The sequence below is a fragment of the Microcebus murinus genome, chromosome 6 (assembly GCF_040939455.1).
Source record: "Microcebus murinus isolate Inina chromosome 6, M.murinus_Inina_mat1.0, whole genome shotgun sequence".
Classification (NCBI taxonomy): domain Eukaryota; kingdom Metazoa; phylum Chordata; class Mammalia; order Primates; family Cheirogaleidae; genus Microcebus; species Microcebus murinus.
Genome location: NC_134109.1, coordinates 109850437 through 109873223, shown reverse-complemented (window position 1 = coordinate 109873223; position 22787 = coordinate 109850437). Strand labels below are relative to the sequence as shown.

Sequence of the window (22787 nt, the reverse complement as noted above, 5' to 3'; positions counted from 1 at the left end):
ATCAACAAACTTCTTTTGTCAAGAGACTCTTTGGGGGGAAAAAGCTGGTGTATTAAACAGCGTCAGCATTAGTGAAGTACAGTTGACCCTTGAACAGCATGGGGATTAGAGGCTGTGGTGCCCACAGAGTCAAAAATCCACATGTAATTTTTGACTCTCCGAAAACTTAACTGCTAATAGCCTGTTCTTGACCAGAAGCCTTACAAATAACGTAGTTTTTTCACACATATTCACTATGTTGTATGTATTAACACACTGTATTCTTACAATAAAGTAAGTTAGAAAAAAGAAAATGTTATTAAGAAAATCATAAAGAACAGAAAATAAATTTACTATGCATTAAATGGAAGTGGATCGTCATAAAGGTCTTTATCCTTGTCAGCTTCACATTGAATAGGCTGAAGAGCAGGAAAAGGAGTTGGCATTGCTGTCTGAAGGGTGGCAGAGTTGGAAGAAAATCTATGTATAAGTGGACTCTTGTGTCTCAAACCTGTGTTGTTCAAGGGTCAATTATACTTGGCTTATATTCTGGTGTAAATTCCTTCTCTTTTTTTGTATACCAGTCAGCAGGTTGAGGACACAAGGGGAAGAATTTCTCAGTATCTAGGAGAGGGATTGCTGGGTCTTAGGGTATATGCATCTTTAGCAGGGCCAAACAATGCTAAATTGCTTTTTAAAAAGTGTACTAATTTAAATTTCCACAAGCATTGTATATTCCTATTGTTCCACATCCTGACCAGTACTCATTGTTCATCTCTTGCCTTTCACTGTGTTTTGTAGAAATGGAAGAAATTTAATTGTGTTTTGTCCTTTTTTATTATGAAAGTAATATATCATCATGGACTTTTCTATAAAAAGGAAATGACTTTTTCCTCTGACCCTTCAGATTTTCTCCCACTGGTACCCCAAAATTTGTGTGCATAAACAAGCATATCTACAAAAACCTACCTACTTATCTAAATCCACTTTTCCTTTTTCTTCTTCTTTTTCTTTTTATGAGATAGTCCCACTCTGTTCCCTGGGCTAGAGTGCCGTGGTGTCATTATGGCTCACTGCAACCTCAGACTCCTATGTCAAGTGATGCTCCTGCTTCAGCCTCACGAGTACCTGGGACTATAGGTGCACACCACCGTGCCCGGCTAATTTTTCTATTTTTTGTAGCAACGGGGTCTTGTTCTTCCTCAGGCTCACATTTCTTTTTATAAAATTTGGATTTTATAATATTTACGGTTCTGCTATGTTCTTTTCACTTAATATATAGTGGACACCTTTCCACTTGAATATATATATGGGTAGATTCAAGTATTTTTTTAAAAAATCACTGCATTGTTTTTAAGAGTTGCATATATAATATTCCCCTCCAGATCAGTCTGAACCATAACTTATTTAACTAATTTGGAGAGGCCTTCTTCAACCTCACTTTTTAGTGACCTGTAAAATTTATGACTGGTACTGGGAATATAAACTGGTGTAATCTTTCTTGAGAGCAATTTGGCAATTTGCGTCAAATTCTTTAGTTACTTTTTGACCTGGAAGTTCCATTTCTAGGAATTTATTACAAGACTCTAAAGAAGAGGGAAACCTGAGTCAGGTAGGAAATGGTGGTTCCAAGGTGTCACTCTTCCTTAGGAGTTCCCCTTGAAGCAATGTAATGCCCTCGTACAGGCTGAGGCAGCAGTCAGAAGAAGACTGCTAGCAGATTGAATCTTTAAGTTAGGACTTGAGAGGAAAAAAAATTGTTTTCCTTTTGATTACTTTTATTAATATTATCTGAACAGGTTTCCTAAACATGGGATAGTTAAGATCTCTTCCTACTGGAAACTGTAATGTGCTTGTATAAACTAGGCATCTCAAATATTTATAAACTCCAGGAAAGTCTTATGAAAGCCTGTGGACTTGTAAAACCTGTAAGAACATACATATTGGAATATAGATGCTCAGAATAATAATCCATCTTATGAGAGCTACATTAGAGCTCTTAAAAATATCTAAATAATTTTTTACTCTTCATATATTTTGTATTATTTCTGTGGATTTATGCATAGTCACTTTATTTCTCCTTCCTCTCCCTCCCCTTTCCCTTCTAGGGTACTTTTTTTATAAACTTGTGAGAATTTGAAGAAAACTTTATTCATTTTTGTTTGTTTGTTTGTTTAGAGATAAAGTCTTACTCTGTTGCCCAGACTAGAGTACAGTGGTATGATCATAGGTCACTGCAACCTGGAACTCTGGGGTTCCAGCGATTCTCCCGTAGCAGCCTCCTAAAGCACTGAGATTACAGGCTTAAGCCACTGAGCCCAGCCCTTTTAAATGTTGTGGTGCACAATTTATATTACTTAGAGAAATAGAATTAATGTTTTTTGTTAACTTATTTTGGGGCAGGGGCATTCAGGTATATTGTCATTTGTTGTCTTCCGTAGTTACTAATAGTTCTGTAAAAGGAAATAGAGAAGCTCTGAAATTTTTATATAGCATTTCTTGCAATACAAATGGAAGGAAAGGGACTTGTGCTTTTATTTCACCCTGAAATTTTTTTGAGACAGAGTCTCACTTTGTTGCCCAGGCTAAAGTGAGTGCCGTGGCATCAGCCTAGCTGACAGCAGTTTGAGGAGCCTCACTCCTAGGCTCAAGCAATCCTTCTGCCTCAGCCTCCGGAGTATCTGGGACTACAGGCATGTGCCACCATGCCCAGCTAGTTTTTTCTATATATTTTTAGATGGCCAATTAATTTCTTTCTAATTTTTAGTAGAGACGGGTCTTGCTCTTGCTCAGGCTGGTTTTGAACTCCTGACCTTGAGTGATCCACCTGCCTCAGCCTCCCAGAGTGCTAGGATTACAGGAGTGAGCCACTGTGCCTGGCCCTCACCCTGAAATTTTTAAGAGGGCAAGAGAGAGAAAAAGAGAATAGAAAAGACATGTTTGGGCTCAAACCACCACTGACTTGGAAAAAAATTTTGTTTTACTTTAGGAGTAATACTTGGAGCTGGGTATGGTGGCACACACCTGTAAATCCTAGCACTTTGGGAGGCCAGGCCAAGGTGGCTGGAGTTCAACACCAGCCTGGGAATACTTAATCATTGTAGCAAATAAAGATAAGCAAAATAAATAAAACCAAGTAAAAGTCTCCTAATGCTAATACCGCAAGATTAAATGCTAACATTTTGTCATAAATTCGTTGTCGGGGTTTAAAAGTGTTTTGATTTTATCGTACACTGTATTGTACCATATTTTTAAAAATTATTTAAAAGTTTAAATCTACATGTAGTACATGAATACATTCAACTTATGGGTGATGAATATTTTGTTAAAATATATGTGTGTATCAGTGCTATTCAAAATGTGGTTTATAAATGGCTGGTCTATATATTTTGTTACTAGTGTGTGATGAAGTAATTACAGAATTGAGAGTGTTTAGAAAAACTTTGTACTGATTGGGCATCATAATTTTCTAACTGTAAACTCCAGTAATGGAAATTATGGGTTTATGTATTTTGTTTTCACTTTTTTAGTAATTTACTTTTATTGTATTTTATACAAGTACTGGACCATGATGGATTGGAATTTAAGAAAAAGAAAAACTGAAGAGCTGGGCATGGTGGCTCACACATGTAATCCCAGCTACTTGGGGGAAGCTGAGGTGGGAGGATCACTTGAGGCCAGGAGTTGGAGACTAGCCTAGGCAACATCATGAGACCTTGTCTCTCAAAAAAAAATTAAGACAATAACAGCAACAACAAAAAGCCAGCTGAGTGCAGTGGCACATACCTCTAGTCCTAGGCTACTTAAGAGGCTGAGGAGGGACGATCCCTTGAGGCCAGGAATTCAATACCAGCCTGGTGATATAGCAAAACCCTGACTCAAGGAAAAACCAAAAACCAGATAAATGGGTCCTTCATCACAGATAATTTGTGATGCACAAAGCTATATCATTTTTAATAGCTACAAAGAATTCTGTTGTTACATGGGTGACGTATAATTTATTTTACCAATTCCCTTTTGTGGGAGATTGGGTTTCTAATTATCTTTGTGCATGCAAAGATATACATGCATGCTTTGTGCATTTGTGTTATTTCTCTAGACACATTTGGGAAAGAATGCACAAACCTTGATGTTTCTTGTTTGCATTTTGCCCACCCCAGGTTTCAGCTGTGCCACAGAGCTCCGGCAGTCATGGTCCCACCATAGCAGCGGTTCATAGCAGCCATCATCACCCAACAGCTGTGCAGCCCCATGGAGGCCAGGTGGTCCAGAGTCATGCTCATCCAGCTCCACCAGTTGCACCAGTACAGGGACAGCAGCAGTTTCAAAGGCTGAAGGTGGTGTTTATTTAGTTCCTTTTCTTGGGTCAGAAAGTTTATCTTTAATAGGAAACAACAAGTTTATCTTTAGTAGCCCATTAGTGCCAGTGATAAAACTTCTAACTTGAGAGATGGGTGAATCACAAGAAGTTCTACTTTTTTGTTTTATGAAATCTGGTTATATTTACCATCTTGGTGCTGGTGCTTTACATGGGGAAGAATATACTCAAGAAATATTTGTGGAATGTATGAATACGTGGTACTCTAGTGTTATCAGGATTGGGGGGCTATTTTCATACAAAATGAACCTTAAAGTTCATTTTTGGATGCTTGCTTTTCAACTCTCCATTCTTAGCATTGTATAGGTTTTATTGAGCACTCACATGATTGGCTATAGGCACGTACAATAAATTACTTCAGTAATATATTTTAGAGTTTAGTCTTTTTATTCCTGTTTATGAATAGCTGAATTAGCTGGCATCCTGAAGTCCATCCCTAGTAAAAAATATGCTCCTTTTGGGGGAAACTTCATGACGTTTGGGGAAAACTGTAAGTGTGAATGAAGTTCAGTGTTTTCTCCTGAATTTCTGTAGTAGGTTTTTGGTGCCTTGAAATTCATGAGGTATCATGGCAAAATGAAGCTTATGTGTTCCCACTTAATCTTGTCTCTTTTGTTACTTTTAAAAATGTATGATTGTTGCAACAAGTGTTGTAGGTTTCAATTTTTCTAAATTATATAAAATCTAAGGCTCGGCATGGTGGCTCACGCCTGTAATCCTAGCTTTCTGGGAGGCCGAGGCAGGAGGATCGCTCAAGGTCAGGAGTTCGAAACCAGCCTGAGCAAGAGCGAGACCCCATCTCTACTAAAAATACAAAGAAATTAATTGACCAACTAAAAACATATAGAAAAAAAATTAGGGCATGGTGGAGCATGCCTGTAGTCCCAGCTACTTGGGAGGCTGAGGCAAAAAGATTGTTTGAGCCTAGGAGTTGGAGGTTGCTGTGAGCTAGGCTGACACCACGGCACTCTAGCCCGGGCAACAGAGTGAGACCCTGTCTCAAAAAATAAAATAAAAATAAAATTTAAAATTGAATGCACTGGCCGGGCGCTGTGGCTCACGCCTGTAATCCTAGCTCTTGGGAGGCCGAGGCGGGCGGATTGCTCAAGGTCAGGAGTTCAAAACCAGCCTGAGCAAGAGCGAGACCCCGTCTCTACTATAAATAGAAAGAAATTAATTGGCCAACTGATATATATATAAAAAAATTAGCCGGGCATGGTGGCGCATGCCTGTAGTCCCAGCTACCCGGGAGGCTGAGGCAGAAGGATCACTGGAGCCCAGGAGTTTGAGGTTGCTGTGAGCTAGGCTGACGCCGCGGCACTCACTCTAGCCTGGGCAACAAAGCGAGACTCTGTCTCAAAAAAAAAAAAAAAAATTGAATGCACTAAATATAAATGAAATAACTATAACAAAAGAAGATGTTAGATCATTATTTGGTCATATCAGCCTAATTATATCAAGTTGTTTCCAGATAGGAATGAACAGTGTACCCTTGAAGGATATATCCATGTGTAGCAAATATTTCTACTTTCTGTTTTCCCTGATACTTAGTTTAGTTCTCCCTGACCCCTGCCCTCATTGCTTTGGGTTCTAAGGAACTCGTTTAATATTGGCCTAAGGACATTGAATGCTATATAAATATCATAGAGAATACCAAAACTAGACTATTTATAGGAATTTTGCCAAACTTACTGTCTATCTATTGGCTTAAATAATGCTGACTGACTAAAGTATAGTCTTTAAAGAGAGTGTAAACTATCCAGGCCTGAAACTTCATTCTAGATTGTGTCTTTGTGAAAATTTAAATTAGCAATTTGTTTTTTAAAAAACATTTTTGTTCTCTGCTTATAGAGTGATGGCTGTGTACCAAAATGTTTTACTGCTATAGACTTAGTACTGCACCAGGTTCTTAAAAAACTTTTTTAAAAACTTGGTTGGGTGTGATTTAATTCCGTATTAATCCTGTACTCTGCAGTTAATACCTTAATGTTGCAAAAAAGCTTATAAACTTGCTGTTAAACTAACAAAAACACATTTCTGTAGCCTTTTTCAACCAACCCTGTCAAAACACAACACCTATTTTACTCACTTTTCTCATAGGAGTTTTAGGTATAAGTAGATGGATTGTGCTTTGTCTTACAGAAACTGGCAAGGAAACAGGGAAGGGCTTTGGATTTGGGGTTATAGAGTGAGTCACGGGTAGAGTTAGGATTACTTGCTTTATTCTTTTAGTTATAAGCTCTTGCCTATATTCCTAAATAAAATAACTTGTTGAATTTCCTTCCTAATAAGAAGAGGCAAGATGCTTCTGTGTCTTCGTGTAATTTAAGTCAGTATTCCCACATTACCTGCCATTTTTGGATCGGTCCTAAAATGCTTTATAAGTATTTGAATCAACTTCAATAAATCATTTATATTCTATTATAAGGAAATATGCTGTGAGAATGCTTGCTTACATTATTTCAAGCATCAACATTGTCTATTCTTTTTATATGTCTTTGGCTGATTGGTGACAAGAAGGAATTTGAGTAATTAATTTGAGACATGTTTGGTGTGATTTAGTTTATTTGTTGAATTCCAGCAGTGCTGATATTTGGAACATATTTAGCAAGTTCTCTTTACAGATGCTTGTGTTTGTCTCCCTCAACAAGATCACAGACTTCAGGAGGTGCAGTACCTCAGTAATAAATTTCTGGTAAAGTGAACTGGGAAAATTCATCAGCAGAGTCCAAGAGTGCCTCCCAAGTCCTTTCTTAAATCTGTAGCTTCTAGATAACTGCATTTAAGTTGATTTTTAAAATTATTTTTTATTTAATTAATTTAATTTTTTTTTTGAGACAGAATCTATTGCCCGGGCTAGAGTGAGTGCCGTGGTGTCAGCCTAGCTCACAGCAACCTCAAACTCCTGGGCTCAAGTAATCCTTCTGCCTCAGCCTCCCGAGTAGCTAAGACTACAGGCATGCGCTACTATGCCTGGCTAATTTTTTTCTTTTTTTTTTTTTTCTTTTTTTTTTTTTTTTTTTTTTGAGACAGAGTCTCACTTTGTTGCCCAGGCTAGAGTGAGTGCCATGGCGGCAGCCTAGCTCACAGCAACCTCAGACTCCTGGGCTCAAGCGATCCTACTGCCTCAGCCTCCTGAGTAGCTGGGACTACAGGCATGCACCACCATGCCCGGCTAATTTTTTCTGTATGTATTAGTTGGCCAATTAATTTTCTTTCTATTTATAGTAGAGACGGGGTCTCGCTCTTGTTCAGGCTGGTTTTGAACTCCTGACTTGAGCAATCCACCCGCCTCGGCCTCCCAGAGTGCTAGGATTACAGGCGTGAGCTACCGCGCCCGGCCTAATTTTTTTCTATATGTTTTTAGTTGTCCAGCTAATTTCTTTCTATTTTTTTTTTAGTAGAGATGGGGTCTCGCTCTTGTTCAGGCTGGTCTCAAACTCCTGAGCTCAAATGATCCTCCTGCCTTGGCCTCCCAGAGTGCTAGGATGACAGGCGTGAGCCACCGTGCCCAGACTATTTAAACTTTTTTAGAGACAGGGTCTCACTCTGTCATCCAGGCTGTAGTATAGTGGCGCAGTTATAGCTCATTGTAACATTGAAATCCTGCCTCAGCCTACCAAGTAGCTAAGGACTACAGGTGCACACCATCATAGCTGGCTAATTTAAATTTTTTTTTTTTTTTTTTTTTTTTTTGCAGAGATAGGGTTTCACTGTTTTGCCCAGGCTAGTCTCAAACTTCTGTCCTCAAGTGATTCTCCCGCCTCTGCCTCTCAAAGTGCTGGAATTACAGACGTGAGCCCCTGTGTGCCTGGTTTTTTTTTTTTTGTTTGTTTTTGTTTTGTTTTTAGAGTTGCTTTTTATCAAGAGTTGGACTATAGTTTAGGTAATGGAAGAATTTCCTCATTCTTACATACAGATGTCTCATTCATAATGTGGGTATCATGTAGACTTTGTAAAGCATAGCATTATTTTTATAACTAATTTTTAAACCGTGGCTCACTATGAGTTTCATTACTGTTTTCTTCTGAATATATATACATCACAAAAAATTTCTTTCTTTTTGATTTCAGTACTTTTTTCTCTCTCCATGATAGTTATATTATACCATATTATGTTTGTTTATTTTTGATAACTCATCTTTTGTCGTGTGATGATAAATGCTGTTCTTAAGTATCTTCCAAGGTCTTTGTTCCTTTTGCAAACTTAATGAGTTTGTCAGCTTGGTCATTAATGAAACACATATCAGTTTGGAAAGTTGGGAATATGAATTAATAAGCCATGGAATTTCAACAGAAATTGTCATGTTATTTTTAAATTATAGGAAAGCCAACCATCAAACAAGTGGTTATTAATCAAGTACATGGTCTGTACTCTATTAATACTGAAAAAGTGGCCGGACGCGGTGGCTCACGCCTGTAATCCTAGCACTCTGGGAGGCCGAGGCAGGCGGATCACTCGAGGTCAGGAGTTCAAAACCAGACTGAGCAAGAGCGTTACCTCGTCTCTACTATAAATAGAAAGAAATTACTTGGCCAACTAATATATATAGGAAAAATTAGCCGGGCATGGTGGCGCATGCCTGTTGTCCCAGCTACTTGAGCGGCTGAGGCAGCAGGATTGCTTGAGGCCAGGAGATTGAGGTTGCTGTGAGCTAGGCTGATGCCACGGCACTCACTCTAGCCTGGGCAACAAAGTGAGACTCTGTCTCAAAAAAAAAAAAATACTGAAAATGTCTGATCAACCATGGCCATAATGGAAGTTTGGATAACTCTGTAAATACCATCTGTCACAGTTCATTAGTGCTACTATAACAAAATAACCTGAGAGTGGGTCATTTATAAATAATAGAAATTTATTCCCCACAGTTATGGAGGCTGAGAAATCCAAGATCAAGGCACTGGGAGTTTCAGTGTCTGGTGAGGGCCTGATCACTGCTTCCAAATGACACCTTGACCTCTACGTCCTCACATGGTGGAAGGCAGAAAGGCAAAAGGGACCACAGTGTTAGTTCCCTCCAGTTCCCTTATAAGGCCACTAACCCCATTCATGAAGGTTCCACTGGCATGCCTTAATGACCTCCTTCTTAATAATACTACCACATCGACAATTAAGTTTTAACATATTATGAATTTGGGGGAATATATTCAGACCATAGCACCATTTAATGGTTTATTTGAACATAAATGTTTCATTTCATAATATAGTAAAAGAGTATGGCTTATATCACATTAGGTGTATATTTCTGAAACTTTATGAAACTTGATTTTTTATGTAATTTAAAATATCCCAGAGTGTATAGGAAACACCTAGGGGGTATTTCCCTTGGATGTCTCCTGAGTAACCAGAAATTAAATTGTCCTAAATCAGACTCAACTTTTTAGTCCTTCAAACCTTTTCCTCTTTGTGGTGGATCACTTTGGAATGCTAGCTCTCCCTTATCTACTATATTCACTCAATCCCAGAATCCTGTCACTTCTACCTGCTAAAAAGCCTTTTAGTCTATATGCAGTTTTCTTGTTCTTTTGTACTGTAATTCAAATCACTGTTCTCACATGAGTTATCCAGTTATCCCTATAACGTAACTGGTCTTTCAATCTATCCTACCCTGTGCCAGTTTTTTCTCAACACTGTAGTAAATGAAAATTGAGTAAATGAAAATGCAGATGATAAAAATCTAAATTGCTTTTTAAAGAGATTTGCAAGTCCTTTTAGGATCTAGATCCTGCCTCTTTTCCTGTCATATCTCTTGTTTACTATTCTTTCCAATATTCTTCTTCATCACAAATCCTCCAGCCAAACTAAACAGTTTTCAGATTTCCAGATGTGCCATATGGTGTCCTGTCTGGGATTTTGCCCATGCTGCTTCCTCTTATTTTCTTCACTGGTCTTCACTTGTGCTAACTTGTACCTATCCTTAGGTATGAGGTTATCTTTCACCTCCTTGGGCAGCCTCACTGTTTTCGATGTCCTCTCTAGGCATTTGGACTGTGTTATGATTCCCAACTAGATGTGAACAAACTTCTGTAGAGTAGGGGCTGTGAATTATTTGTCCTTAGTACCTACACTGGGCCTGGTATGTTGTAGCTTAGTGGCTTCATACCTGTGAAATGAATAAATGAATGATATTTTAATGTGATTATTCTTTACTGTTCATTCTGTCGAAAATCATCCAAGGCAAGGCTATTTCTTTTATGAGTTCATTTTTATTTTAAGCTTGAGTTTTAATATTGGCATCCATACTAACTTTCAACATTTTTTATCTATTTCATTTACTATGTTAAGTTTGTTTAGGCATAAATCACTTTTTTAAAAATAATTGTTGGTTTATTTTCTTTTTATAACTTTGAGATTTATCCCTGCCTCAGGTGGAAGATGCGCTGTCCTATCTTGACCAGGTGAAGCTGCAGTTTGGTAGTCAGCCTCAGGTCTACAATGATTTCCTTGACATCATGAAGGAATTTAAATCTCAGAGGTAAAAGATGTGTGGTTGTACTCAAGCTTTGTGCATTAATTTTGAAAGTAGGAAGATACAGCTTATTCTTACGTGCTGAAAGATAAGTGATACCCCCTTCTGAGGGTTGAACTGTCAGTATCATCCCTTTATTTTTGCTTTATTGGTGGAAATTACAGCCATTATACTTTTGTTTTCTCTCTATTGGTAAATTTTTCTTGACTAAAATTTTTCCTAGTGCTTCATCTCAGCTAGGGAAGTAGCACTAGTAATGACTTAGGCTATTTGATTTCTTTCTTTCTTTCTTTCTTTCTTTCTTTCTTTCTTTCTTTCTTTTTTTTTTTTTTTTTTTTTTTTTTTTGAGACAGAGTCTCACTTTGTTGCTCAGGCTAGAGTGAGTGCCGTGGCATCAGCCTAGCTCACAGCAACCTCAATCTCCTGGCCTCAAGCAATTCTTCTGCCTCAGCCTCCCGAGTAGCTGGGACTACAGGCATGCGCCACCATGCCTGGCTAATTTTTGTATGTATATTTTTGGTTGGTCAATTAATTTCTTTCTATTTTTTAGTAGAGACGGGGTCTCGCTCTTGCTCAGGCTGGTTTCGAACTCCTGACCTCGAGCAATCTGCCCACCTCGTCCTCCCAGAGTGCTAGGATTACAGGCGTGAGCCACCACACCCGGCCGGCTATTTGATTTTTGAATTGGTTTAAGATGCCCTGATGTTCTGGCATGGTTCACTGTCAAAAAAGAATAACTCATCTGAACAATATAGACACATACTCAGTAAGTGGTTTATACTGGTGTATTGAAGGTTAGGTCTTGTTTGGGGTTTATAGCTTTGTATTTATTACCTGAGTATCTGCTTGATTGTTACAATGAATGTATATTCTGTTCAAAACTGTGACCAAGCCTCTTTAGATCTAAAGCTAAATTGCTGTGGAATTTCAGAGATCTTTATATATTGTTAATTTCATAATATGCAAGTTGATTTATATCCTGTGTAGAGAAAACCCAGTGGAAAGTGAATTGCTTTCTTTCTAGGATGTTAGTTGAGCTTCCGATCCATCATTTTTCTTTTTGTTTTTTATCAGCATTGATACTCCAGGAGTGATTAGTCGTGTGTCCCAGCTGTTCAAAGGCCATCCTGACTTGATAATGGGCTTTAACACATTCTTGCCCCCTGGCTACAAAATTGAGGTGCAGACTAATGACATGGTGAATGTGACAACTCCTGGCCAAGTTCATCAGATCCCCACCCACGGCATCCAGCCCCAGCCTCAACCAGCACCGCAACATCCTTCCCAGCCTTCAGCCCAATCAGCCCCAGCTCCTGCCCAGCCAGCTCCTCAGGCCCCACCTGCCAAAGTCAGTAAGGTGAGCACTTGGAAAATATTCCATCATGTGAAATGCATCCCCAGAAGACACCCTCCTTTGACATGTCCCCTTTATGTAAGTCTTAAATAGAGACACAAGTTATAAAGATTTCATCAGAGGAGATGCAGTAGTCATATCACTATAATAATGTGGTTCACATTTACATACCATATATTTAGATATCTATTTAAATCAATACATCAATAAACTCCAAGCACTTTTTTTTTTTTTTTTTTTTTTTGAGACAGAGTCTCACTTTGTTGCTCAGGCTAGAGTGAGTGCCGTGGTGTCAGCCTAGCTCACAGCAACCTCAAACTCCTGGGCTCAAGCAATCCTGCTGCCTCAGCCTCCCGAGTAGCTGGGACTACAGGCATGCGCCACCATGCCCTGCTAATTTTTTCTTTTTTTTTTTTTTTTTTTTTTTTTTTTGCGACAGAGTCTCACTTTGTTGTCCAGGCTAGAGTGAGTGCCGTGGCGTCAGCCTAGCTCACAGCAACCTCAAACTCCTGGGCTTGAGTGATCCTTCTGCCTCAGCCTCCCGAGTAGCTGGGACTACAGGCATGCGCCACCATGCCCGGCTAATTTTTTATATATATATCAGTTGGCCAATTAATTTCTTTCTATTTATAGTAGAGACGGGGTCTCGCTCTTGCTCAGGCTGGTTTTGAAATCCTGACCTTGAGCAATCCGCCCGCCTCGGCCTCCCAAGAGCTAGGATTACAGGCGTGAGCCAAAGCGCCCGGCCTAATTTTTTCTTTATATATTATTTGGCCAATTAATTTCTTTCTATTTATAGTAGAGACGGGGTCTCGCTCTTGCTCAGGCTGGTCTCGAACTCCTGACCTTGAGCAATCCGCCCGCCTTAGCCTCCCAGAGAGCTAGGATTACAGGCGTGAGCCACCGCGCCCGGCTCCAAGCACTTTTTTGTCCCCAGTTTCTGCTTATTATACCCATGAACATCCAAATAGGTGGTAACTTTTTTTGTATAGTAGTACTTTGACAGCACAGGCAGCAATGGTTATTTTACCATGGTCCAATTATGCTACTGCCTCCAAGGTCATCGTTTTATAAAAGTTATTCCATTTACTAGGTTAGGTCATAGCAAGCCAAGCACAAGATCCTACTGTTGCTGATGGGGTGTACTTGGTCTAGAACTACACTGTCTGATACAGTAGTCACTAGCCATGTATGACTAGTTAAATTGTTTTTCAATTGTATTAGCTACATTTCAAGTGCTCAGTAGCCACAAATGGCTAGTGGCTATTGTATAGGGCAGTACAAATAAAAAGCATTTAGGTCATCTCAGAGAGTTCTATTGGACAGAGCTAGCCTCAAAGACTTTTTCATATGGATTTACTGTAACAATTGAGATGCTGTTTTTTTCACATTACAGATCTGTATAGAATGAGTTTTTTCCCCTATCTGTACCTGTTGAGCTAGTGAGCTTAAAAATTGCATATGAAAAATTCCCTATAATTGGGGATGGCTCCAGTTTTAAAGTTTTATGTAGAAAATCTGAGACTGAGCTATTAAGAATGTGTGAACCATGTATAACTCCTACCCCTGCCCAGCATTATTTGAGTTGGGCTAAAATAGCCTGGCCTTAGTGAATAAGTAAAGGAGATAAATTGATCAGACACCTTGTTTCTCTTTAGTTTGAACTTACTTTCCCTGTGTCAAACCCTCTGTGCTCCTGAGGAGAATAAAGACTTTTTTCTTTTTAGCCTTCCCAACTACAAGCACATACTCCAGCCAGTCAGCAGACTCCCCCACTCCCACCATATGCATCCCCACGTTCTCCACCGGTCCAGCCTCACACACCAGTGACAATCTCATTGGGAACGGCCCCATCCTTGCAGAACAATCAGCCCGTGGAGTTTAATCATGCCATCAACTATGTTAATAAGATCAAGAACAGATTCCAGGGCCAACCAGACATCTACAAGGCGTTCCTGGAGATTTTGCACACATACCAGGTAAGAGGTTGCCACTTCAGCTTGTCTTAACCAGTCCACCCTCTGAGGCCATCTAATCTAAGAAGAACTTGAGTAACCATTACTGTATCCATTAATTCTTACTGGAAATTAACCAGTTATAAACTATGATGTGTGTTTATAAGGCTAGTTTTATTTGTCTGACTTGATTGCCCTATAGCATACAGTTAGGATTTTTTTTTTTGAGACAGAGTCTCACTCTGTTGCCCGGGCTAGAGTGCCGTGGTGTCAGCCTAGCTCACAGCAACCTCAAACTCCTGGGCTCAAGTGATCCTCCTGCCTCAGCCTCCTGAGTAGCTGTGACTACAGGCATGCACCACCATGCCTGGCTAATTTTTTCTATATATTTTTAGCTGGCCAATTAATTTATTTATTTATTTATTTATTTCTTTCTTTCTTTCTTTCTTTCTTTCTTTCTTTCTTTCTTTCTTTCTTTCTTTCTTTCTTTCTTTCTTTCTCTTTCTTTCTCTCTCTCTCTTTCTTTCTTTTTTCACATATCCTTGGTAAAATAATTTATTTCTAATTTTAGTAGAGACAAGATCTTGCTCTTGCTCAGGCTGGTCTCAAACTCCTGAGCTCAAACGATCTACCCGCCTCAGCCTCCCAGAGTGTTAGGATTACCGACGTGAGCCACTGCGCCCAGCCTAATTTTTAAAAATTTTTTGAGACAGAGTCTCACTCTGTTTCCCAGGCTAGAATGTAGTGGTGTCATCATAGCTCACTGCAGTCTCAAACTCCTGAGCTCAAGTGATCTTCCTGCCTCAACCTCCCGAGTAGCTGGGACTATGTGTTCACTCCACCACACTTGGCTGGTTTTTCTTTTTGTGGTAGAGACAGAGTCTTGCTCTTGCGCAGGTTGGTCTCTTACTTCTGGTCTCAACAATCCTTCCCCTCAGCCTCCCAAAGTGCTAGGATCATAGGTGTGAGCCATTGTGCCTGGCCCCAGTCAGGATTTTTAAAGTCATTGCCCTGTGACATGAATGGCTGTTTTATCAGGGAAGTTTAGAGGATGATTTGTGTAGTTTAGTTAATCTACAGTGGAAGATGGAGAAATTTCTATAGTGTTTATCAGTTGTTGGTGGTTCCCTGGGCATTCACATTTACTGCCCTGGTATTGAAAGTAATTAATTACCATCCATCATCATCTCCTTTCTCAACTTAAAAGTCTGCAGTCAAAACAGATGCTAAGAACATAGACTTTCTTAAGTACAGCCTAAGTAGATAATAGTGCTTCCATCAGATATTCCAGAAAGTGCAATGGTGAGTGATTCAAAAGAGTAGCCCTCTAATATGATCTCTTCCTCTTTACAATTCTTCAGAAAGAACAGAGAAATGCTAAGGAAGCTGGAGGAAACTACACTCCAGCATTGACTGAGCAGGAGGTATATGCCCAGGTGGCTCGTCTCTTTAAAAACCAGGAAGATCTGTTGTCAGAATTTGGACAGTTCCTACCGGATGCCAACAGCTCTGTGGTAAGTTTTATTTAGAAGAAGAATTACACTATTTAGGATTATCTTCTTAGATAAATTTGGAAAGTTACAATCAGAAGAGAACTTACAGCCGGGCGCAGTGGCTCACCCCTATAATCCTAGCACTCCGGGAGGCCGAGGCGAGGCGGGCGGATCGTTTGAGCTCAGGAGTTCAAGACCAGCCTGAGCAAGAGCGAGACCCCATCTCTACTAAAAATAGAAAGAAATTAATTGGCCAACTAAAAATATATAGAAAAAATTAGCTGGGTGTGGTGGCGCATGCCTGTAGTCACAGCTACTCAGGAGGCTGATACAGAAGGATCGCTTGAGCTCAGGAGTTTGAGGTTGCTGTGAGCTAGGCTGACACCACAGCACTGTAGCCCGGGTAACAGAGGGAGACTCTGTCTCCAAAAAAACCAAAAAGAGAACTTAGATGGTATTTACTTGCTTTGATAGGAACGTTTATCTCTTTCATATGTCTTAATCAGCTTTTAAGCAAAACAACTGCTGAGAAGGTTGATTCTGTGAGAAACGACCATGGGGGCACTGTGAAGAAGCCCCAGCTGAACAACAAGCCGCAGAGACCCAGCCAGAATGGCTGCCAGGTCCGCAGGCACTCTGGACCAGGAGCCACCCCTCCAGTGAAGGTAAGAATGGGCAGTGACTGCTCATTTTGATTTTCACTAGCAATTCTAGTGGACAACTACTCCAGGGGTGGTCACATGTTATCTTAAGCGTGTTGGGAGTTGGATCCTGGATATTCATTTGGAGCAAGTTGCTGTTTGTCAGAGAAACTCAATGCAAAGCTTTCTTATCTGGCTTTACAAAAGAATGTTAGAATAACACTAATTACTTGGCCTACTGTGTTTTTTTCAGTTCTTATTGTTTTTTCTTGTATTATCTCTGTTTGCTATGAGCTGTAGTCTCATTTTTTTGTTTGTTGCCAAGGGTTTCCAAGACTTAAATATTTTTTTCCCTTCTTCTGATTTGATGCTTTAAACATGCTTTGTGCTAAGAAAGAATATTCTTTTTTTTTAACTTCCCAAAACATAAATTATTTATAAAGGGCCAAATACACATTCCAGTTGTATACTCAGTTACACAATTTGTTTAAACTTAGATTAAAACCAAAATATTACCACGAATACCCACTTTTATGGCTAAAATATATTTTAGAAAATTTTTATTGATACATAATTTATGTATCTATAGGGTATGTGATATTTTGTTACATACATAGAATGTGTCATGATCAAGTCATGGTATTTGAGATATCCATCACTTTGAGTATCTGTCAGTTCTGTGTGTTGGGAACAATTCAAAGAAGATTCTTGAGCTTGATAATTGTTTCAGAAATAAATGCATGGTCTCTAAGGTCATCTTGGAAGTAAAGTTCATGTGCTTTGTGAGATCTCTTTGGTCTAGAGGCCTGTCCTACTCAAGGCTCTTTGTTGGGTTGCCAGAGCTCGCTCTCCCTTTCTCTCTTTTTTTTTTGTAAGAGACAAGGTCTCACTCTGTCACCCAAGCTGGAGTGCAGTGGTGTGATCATAGCTCACAGTAACCTCGAACTCTTGGGTTCCAAGCAATCCTCCTGCCTTGGCCTCCCAAAGTGCTGGCACTGTGCCCGGCCAGGTTTGCCAGATCTTATCTATATCATCTTAATCTCCAAGGCAGGACCTTTGGGCTGTAGCCGAGGGAAGTCTTAAACTCCTGTCAGTAACCCATCACATGATGTTTTTTGTTGTAGTAAACACTGATGGATGGTATGCCTATAGAAAGCTAAGCTTGCTCCTTTCTTAGCTGTAGTTTATCTGTGAGAGGGAGAGGGCTAGTTGTATGTATTGAATGTTGAATTCTTTAGTGAATTCTAAAGCAGTATGTAATATGGAATGTGTCTATATCTAATACAGATGTGTCTGCAGAATTTAATTAAAGAATAACCAAAGTTAGTGGTATTTCTAATAGTAAGAGGTAGCAAGAATCAGCTTAGATATGCTACATTCTTGGATTTGTCTCCTCCCACACTTAGTTACCCACAGGTGGAAACAATATATTCGGGGCTTACAAGTCTCCACCTACTTTCTCTTAGGCAGTGTAAGCAGAGGCTATGGCTCCTAAGAAAGTATACTCTGAAATGGCCAAGGTAAAATTACTGCTTCTCACACAGTTTGTGCATTTCTTCACAGATAGTGAGAGGTGGGGATTTTTTAAAGTAAATTCTTGCCTGACAGAGTTATATCATAACCTATTCATTCTCTTTAAAAGAACAATATTAAATTAGTCTGAGTGGATATTGCCCACAAGATAGTTATTTCTTCTATTAGGAAAATAAACTGCTTTTTTCATGAATTTTTTAATTGAAATATTATTAAAGGTTAAAGATCGATTTTGTCCACTCCAGGCAATGTGTGCCAGCTCTCTTTACAAACATCCTCTTCTCCCTCAACAGGTAGGAAACAAGGCAGTGGTATTAGATTCCAAATAAAGTTACTTTTGGCCTCTGGAAAAAGTAAGGATATTAATACCAATATTGTCACAGTTAATGCTGTGATTCATTTCTGGAGAGAACATTTAGGGAATAGAATGAACTGTGAACCTCTGGTGGAGAAAGAAAACTGACAGGCAAACTGAAATAGAGAAGAGGAGTAGAAATCATTGAGGGTGTAAAGTGAGTTAGTGACTTGAATTCTCTCATTTGTTTTAAATTATTAATCATTGGTTTCCATGATGAAACCATTAAACACAGACAAAAAGAGAAATCGACTTTTTGAATCTCACATGTTTGTATTTTTCCTTCTTTGCAGAAGAAACCAAAACTGCTCAGCCTAAAGGATTCTTCTATGGCAGATGCCAGCAAGCATGGTGTAGGAACCGAATCATTATTTTTTGATAAGGTAAGTAAATGGATGAGTTAGATTTGATACTGGCTATTAATGCCAAAAGAAAACCACCCCATCCCCAAGAAGATTTTGTTTTAAAGGCATCAAGCTGAGTAAGACTTTATATTTTTTAACATAGTTTCCAAGTTGGACGTCCTTTCAGTCTGCTAGTAGCACTGTTAGGGTAAGCTAGGGAATTGGTAGCATTGTCTGCTTTGTTTTTGTAAAGTAGTTTGTGGCAGAAGCCAGTTTTTGTGTTTTTATTTTTTGAGACAGAGTCTTTCTCTGTTGTCAGGGCTAGAGTGCAGTAGTAGCATCGTTGCTCATTGCAACCTCAGACTCCTAGGCTCAAGCGATCCTCCTACCTCTCAGTCTCCTTAGTAGCTGGGACCATAGGTGTGTACCTCTGTGCTGGCTAATTTTTCTATTTTTTGTAGAGATGGGGTCTCGCTCTTGCTCAGGTTGGTCTCAAACTCCAGAGCTCAAGCAATCCTCCCACTTCAGCCTTCCAGAGTGCTAGGGTTATAGGCATGAGCCACCTCACTGAGCCAAAAGGCAGCTTTTTTAGAAAATGCATCATGTTCCTCACAAAAGATGTTTGGGGCTCCCTGTTGTATGTCCAGGTCTCTACAGTGGAGAATATAGGTGCCTGCATCAATTGTTGAGGACTTAAGATGAGTTGTAATCTTGTAATTGTTGGCGATACTTATTTGTGGTATGCAGGTATAGGGTTCATGGGAATTCTGATTTAATTGTATGTTGTCAAAGCTCCCCAGGTGATTCTACTGAGCTGCTGAGAGCTGAGATTACTGGTGTAAATGGTGTGTGGGTGCCTTAGTTTGGCTCTCCTCTTGTGTCTGACTTCCTTCTTGGAGTCTAGTTGGTGATTAGCAAGCAGCTTTCATCAGGTAGTTGCAGCTGTTGAGCTTTTTGCTGGCAGGAACCACCCTAGATTGATATGTGGTGATTTACTCTGTCTTGCAAGTCTGGTGTTTTGGAGGAGGGCAAATGATTTAACATCTCCATGATTGGTACTTTGTGATCCCTTTCTGTCTCCTGTGCCTTCGTGAGCTCTTCTGTAAAAGAGGCTCTGACTCAAACCATTTCTGCAGGCTCCTTGGGCACTTGGTACTTTTAGGCAAATGTAGAAGTCCAGGTCACAACCAATAAATGGCGAGAAAAGGATGAGGAGGGGTAACTGTTACAGATTAAATAAGAATTAAGAGAGATATAAGCCGAATGTGAAATGCAGACTTTGGATTCTGAAATTAATTTTGAAAGACATTTATTAGATAATTCAAATTTGTGCATAGACTTAATATTAAATGCTATTAAGGAATCTTTTGAAAATAAGGTAATTTTTAAGAGGAATGGTATTTTTAGGAGTACTTTTTCTTAGTGATACATACTGAAGTATTATGTATAGATGGAATGTCTAGAATTTACTTTGAATTCAGTGGTGGAGAAATGGTTATAGATGAAATAAAATTTATATATTGATCATCGAGGTTTGGTGAGTACATATAGGGTTCATTAAACTTCTAGTGTTTCTCCAAAAACGAATAAAAATTAAATAGGGTACAAGAGTATCAAAGGTAAAGTACTCTTTCATGTTTAGCTTTAAAAGTCCATATTCTCTATAGTGTCTAATGGACAGTTTAAAAGCATACAGAAGTCGAGAACAGGGGTTGTTGATAAGCCATTTGGTGTGGTAATGGTCTGCAGCCACACCAAAGGACCACAGTGCTAAATATTTACTTTTGGAATTGAAACTACATTGGTCATCTAGCCAGGTTAGTTTTACTTTGTCTATGCCATTGAACATTTTAGGTTTTTGGACATTAAAATGCTCAATATTGTAAATAGAGGAAGGAAAAGGTTCAGGTAAGAGGGCAGAAGTACTTTACTTTAAAAGGTCATTATTCAAGATTATCAGAATTTGAAACAGTGTTGCAAAGATTCTTGCTGTAAACTTCTGTTAAGAGAGACAACAAGGCCGGGCGCTGTGGCTCACGCCTGTAATCCTAGCTCTTGGGAGGCCGAGGCGGGCGGATTGCTCAAGGTCAGGAGTTCAAAACCAGCCTGAGCAAGAGCGAGACCCCGTCTCTACTATAAACAGAAAGAAACTAATTGGCCAACTGATATATATATAAAAAATTAGCCGGGCATAGTGGCACATGCCTGTAGTCCCAGCTACTCGGGAGGCTGAGGCAGAAGGATCACTCGAGCCCAGGAGTTTGAGGTTGCTGTGAGCTAGGCTGACGCCACGGCACTCACTCTAGCCTGGACAACAAAGTGAGACTCTGTCTCAAAAAAAAAAAAAAAAAAAAGAGAGAGACAACAAAAGCTTGTGTAACTCTGATATGGTCTAGAGAATCAAGCATATAAGAAGGCATATTCCAGGGTCTCACTTCTTAAATTTTTATTGTGGAGAATTTTGAATATATACAAAACTAAGAATAATAAAACGGTCCCTGACGTTCCTACTATCCAGCTTCAGCAATTCCCAGATCCTACCCAGTGTACTCATTTCATATGTACTCTCACCCATCCCAGATAATTTGGAGACAAATCCCAGATATTTCATCCATAAATATTTTAGTAAGTTCCTTTTTAAAATGATTCCTTTTTTCAAACACAATAATTATGACATGTAAGATAACTAACATTGATTCCTTATTGTCATCAAATATCTGTTCAAATTTCCCCAATTTAAAAAAATCCTAGGCCGGGCGCTGTGGCTCACGCCTGTAATCCTAGCTCTTGGGAGGCCGAGGCGGGCGGATTGCTCAAGGTCAGGAGTTCAAAACCAGCCTGAGCAAGAGCGAGACCCCGTCTCTACTATAAATAGAAAGAAATTAATTGGCCAACTGATATATATATAAAAAATTAGCCGGGCATGGTGACGCATGCCTGTAGTCCCAGCTACCCGGGAGGCTGAGGCAGCAGGATCACTCGAGCCCAGGAGTCTGAGGTTGCTGTGAGCTAGGCTGACGCCACGGCACTCACTCTAGCCTGGGCAACAAAGTGAGACTCTGTCTCAAAAAAAAAATAAAATTAAAAAAAAAAAAAAAAAAATCCTAGATCTCAATTCCCCACTTAACCTTTTTTCTTCTGGCTGTCTCCAAAGGTCCGAAAGGCTCTTCGGAGCACAGAGGCATATGAAAATTTTCTGCGCTGTCTTATTATTTTTAACCAGGAGGTGATCTCTCGGGCTGAGCTTGTGCAACTAGTCTCTCCTTTCCTGGGGTAAGTGAAGTTAGGGGCTCAGCCCTGATGCATGCTATGGAGGGCAGGTAATACTTGATCTGTGAGAGTATATGATAGGCAGAGTTAATTTAATTGAAGTAGGATGGTTAACTCAAATGTTGGTGTCAAAAGGGTCCTGAGAAGTTTTCATTCCAACTCTAAAGGTGAGAAAATAGAGAGGGCACGGAGGTATTTGTTGACTAATGGCCAAGACTAGTGGTCTCTTCGTCCTCTGGCTAGTGCTGGATGTTTATAGAGACAAAACTCTTCCAGGGTTCTAGAATCTAGAATGTATTTGACAGCCTAAGAATTATATGAACATTAAAGCAATATTCTTGATCAAAAGAATGGCTGGTTATTGCCTGGTGCAGCTCTTTCATTACCACTTTCATTGATCTGAGAGTATTCTATAAGAAAAGGAGAAACCAGATGCTCAGAAGCAGTGCTTCTTGGGAAGGAAATAATTTTTCTCTGGTAGTGGAGTTCTGACCCCAAAGCAGATGGTTGTAGTCACACCTCAGGATAACTGCATCATGTCTCTAATTGCTTACTAGTGTTTGGTTTGATTCTTCAGGAAATTCCCTGAATTGTTTAATTGGTTTAAAAACTTTCTGGGATATAAAGAGTCTGTACATCTGGAAACTTTTCCAAAGGAACGAGCTACAGAGGGCATTGCAATGGAGATAGATTACGCCTCTTGTAAACGACTGGGCTCCAGTTATCGAGCCCTTCCGAAGAGTTACCAGCAGCCCAAGTGTACAGGACGGACACCTCTCTGTAAAGAGGTAAGGCCTTGCCCAGTAAGGGTGAGGGTCAGCCCTGCATCCTGAACTTTCTGTGGAACTAGAGATTGAGTAAGCAATGTGGGGATCTGGAAATAAGAAAAGGCAAAATAACCAAAAAAAGAAGAATAAAGAGATTGAGAATTTATATATATGTATGATGAAATCAAGAATATCTCCATCTTTTTTAAAAAGAAAATGTTTTCCACTTGTATTCGGAACCTTTTATGT

General features: G+C 39.5%; 1 protein-coding gene across 5 annotated transcripts in view; it reads left to right on the top strand.

The window, feature by feature from the left end:
- Positions 1–22787, top strand: part of SIN3A (SIN3 transcription regulator family member A) — a 73695-nt gene that overhangs the window by 20644 nt on the left and 30264 nt on the right. For 4 of the 5 annotated variants that reach the window (XM_012735410.2, XM_012735409.2, XM_076004562.1 and 1 more), the window contains 9 exons: positions 4140–4316; positions 10726–10832; positions 11901–12183; positions 13908–14159; positions 15497–15649; positions 16135–16293; positions 18451–18540; positions 21656–21774; positions 22349–22559. In XM_012735410.2, coding sequence (XP_012590864.1) covers positions 4140–4316; positions 10726–10832; positions 11901–12183; positions 13908–14159; positions 15497–15649; positions 16135–16293; positions 18451–18540; positions 21656–21774; positions 22349–22559 — 1551 coding nt within the window. The remainder of the gene's footprint in view (positions 1–4139; positions 4317–10725; positions 10833–11900; positions 12184–13907; positions 14160–15496; positions 15650–16134; positions 16294–18450; positions 18541–21655; positions 21775–22348; positions 22560–22787) is intronic. The other variant, XM_012735416.2, reaches the window with a different exon arrangement.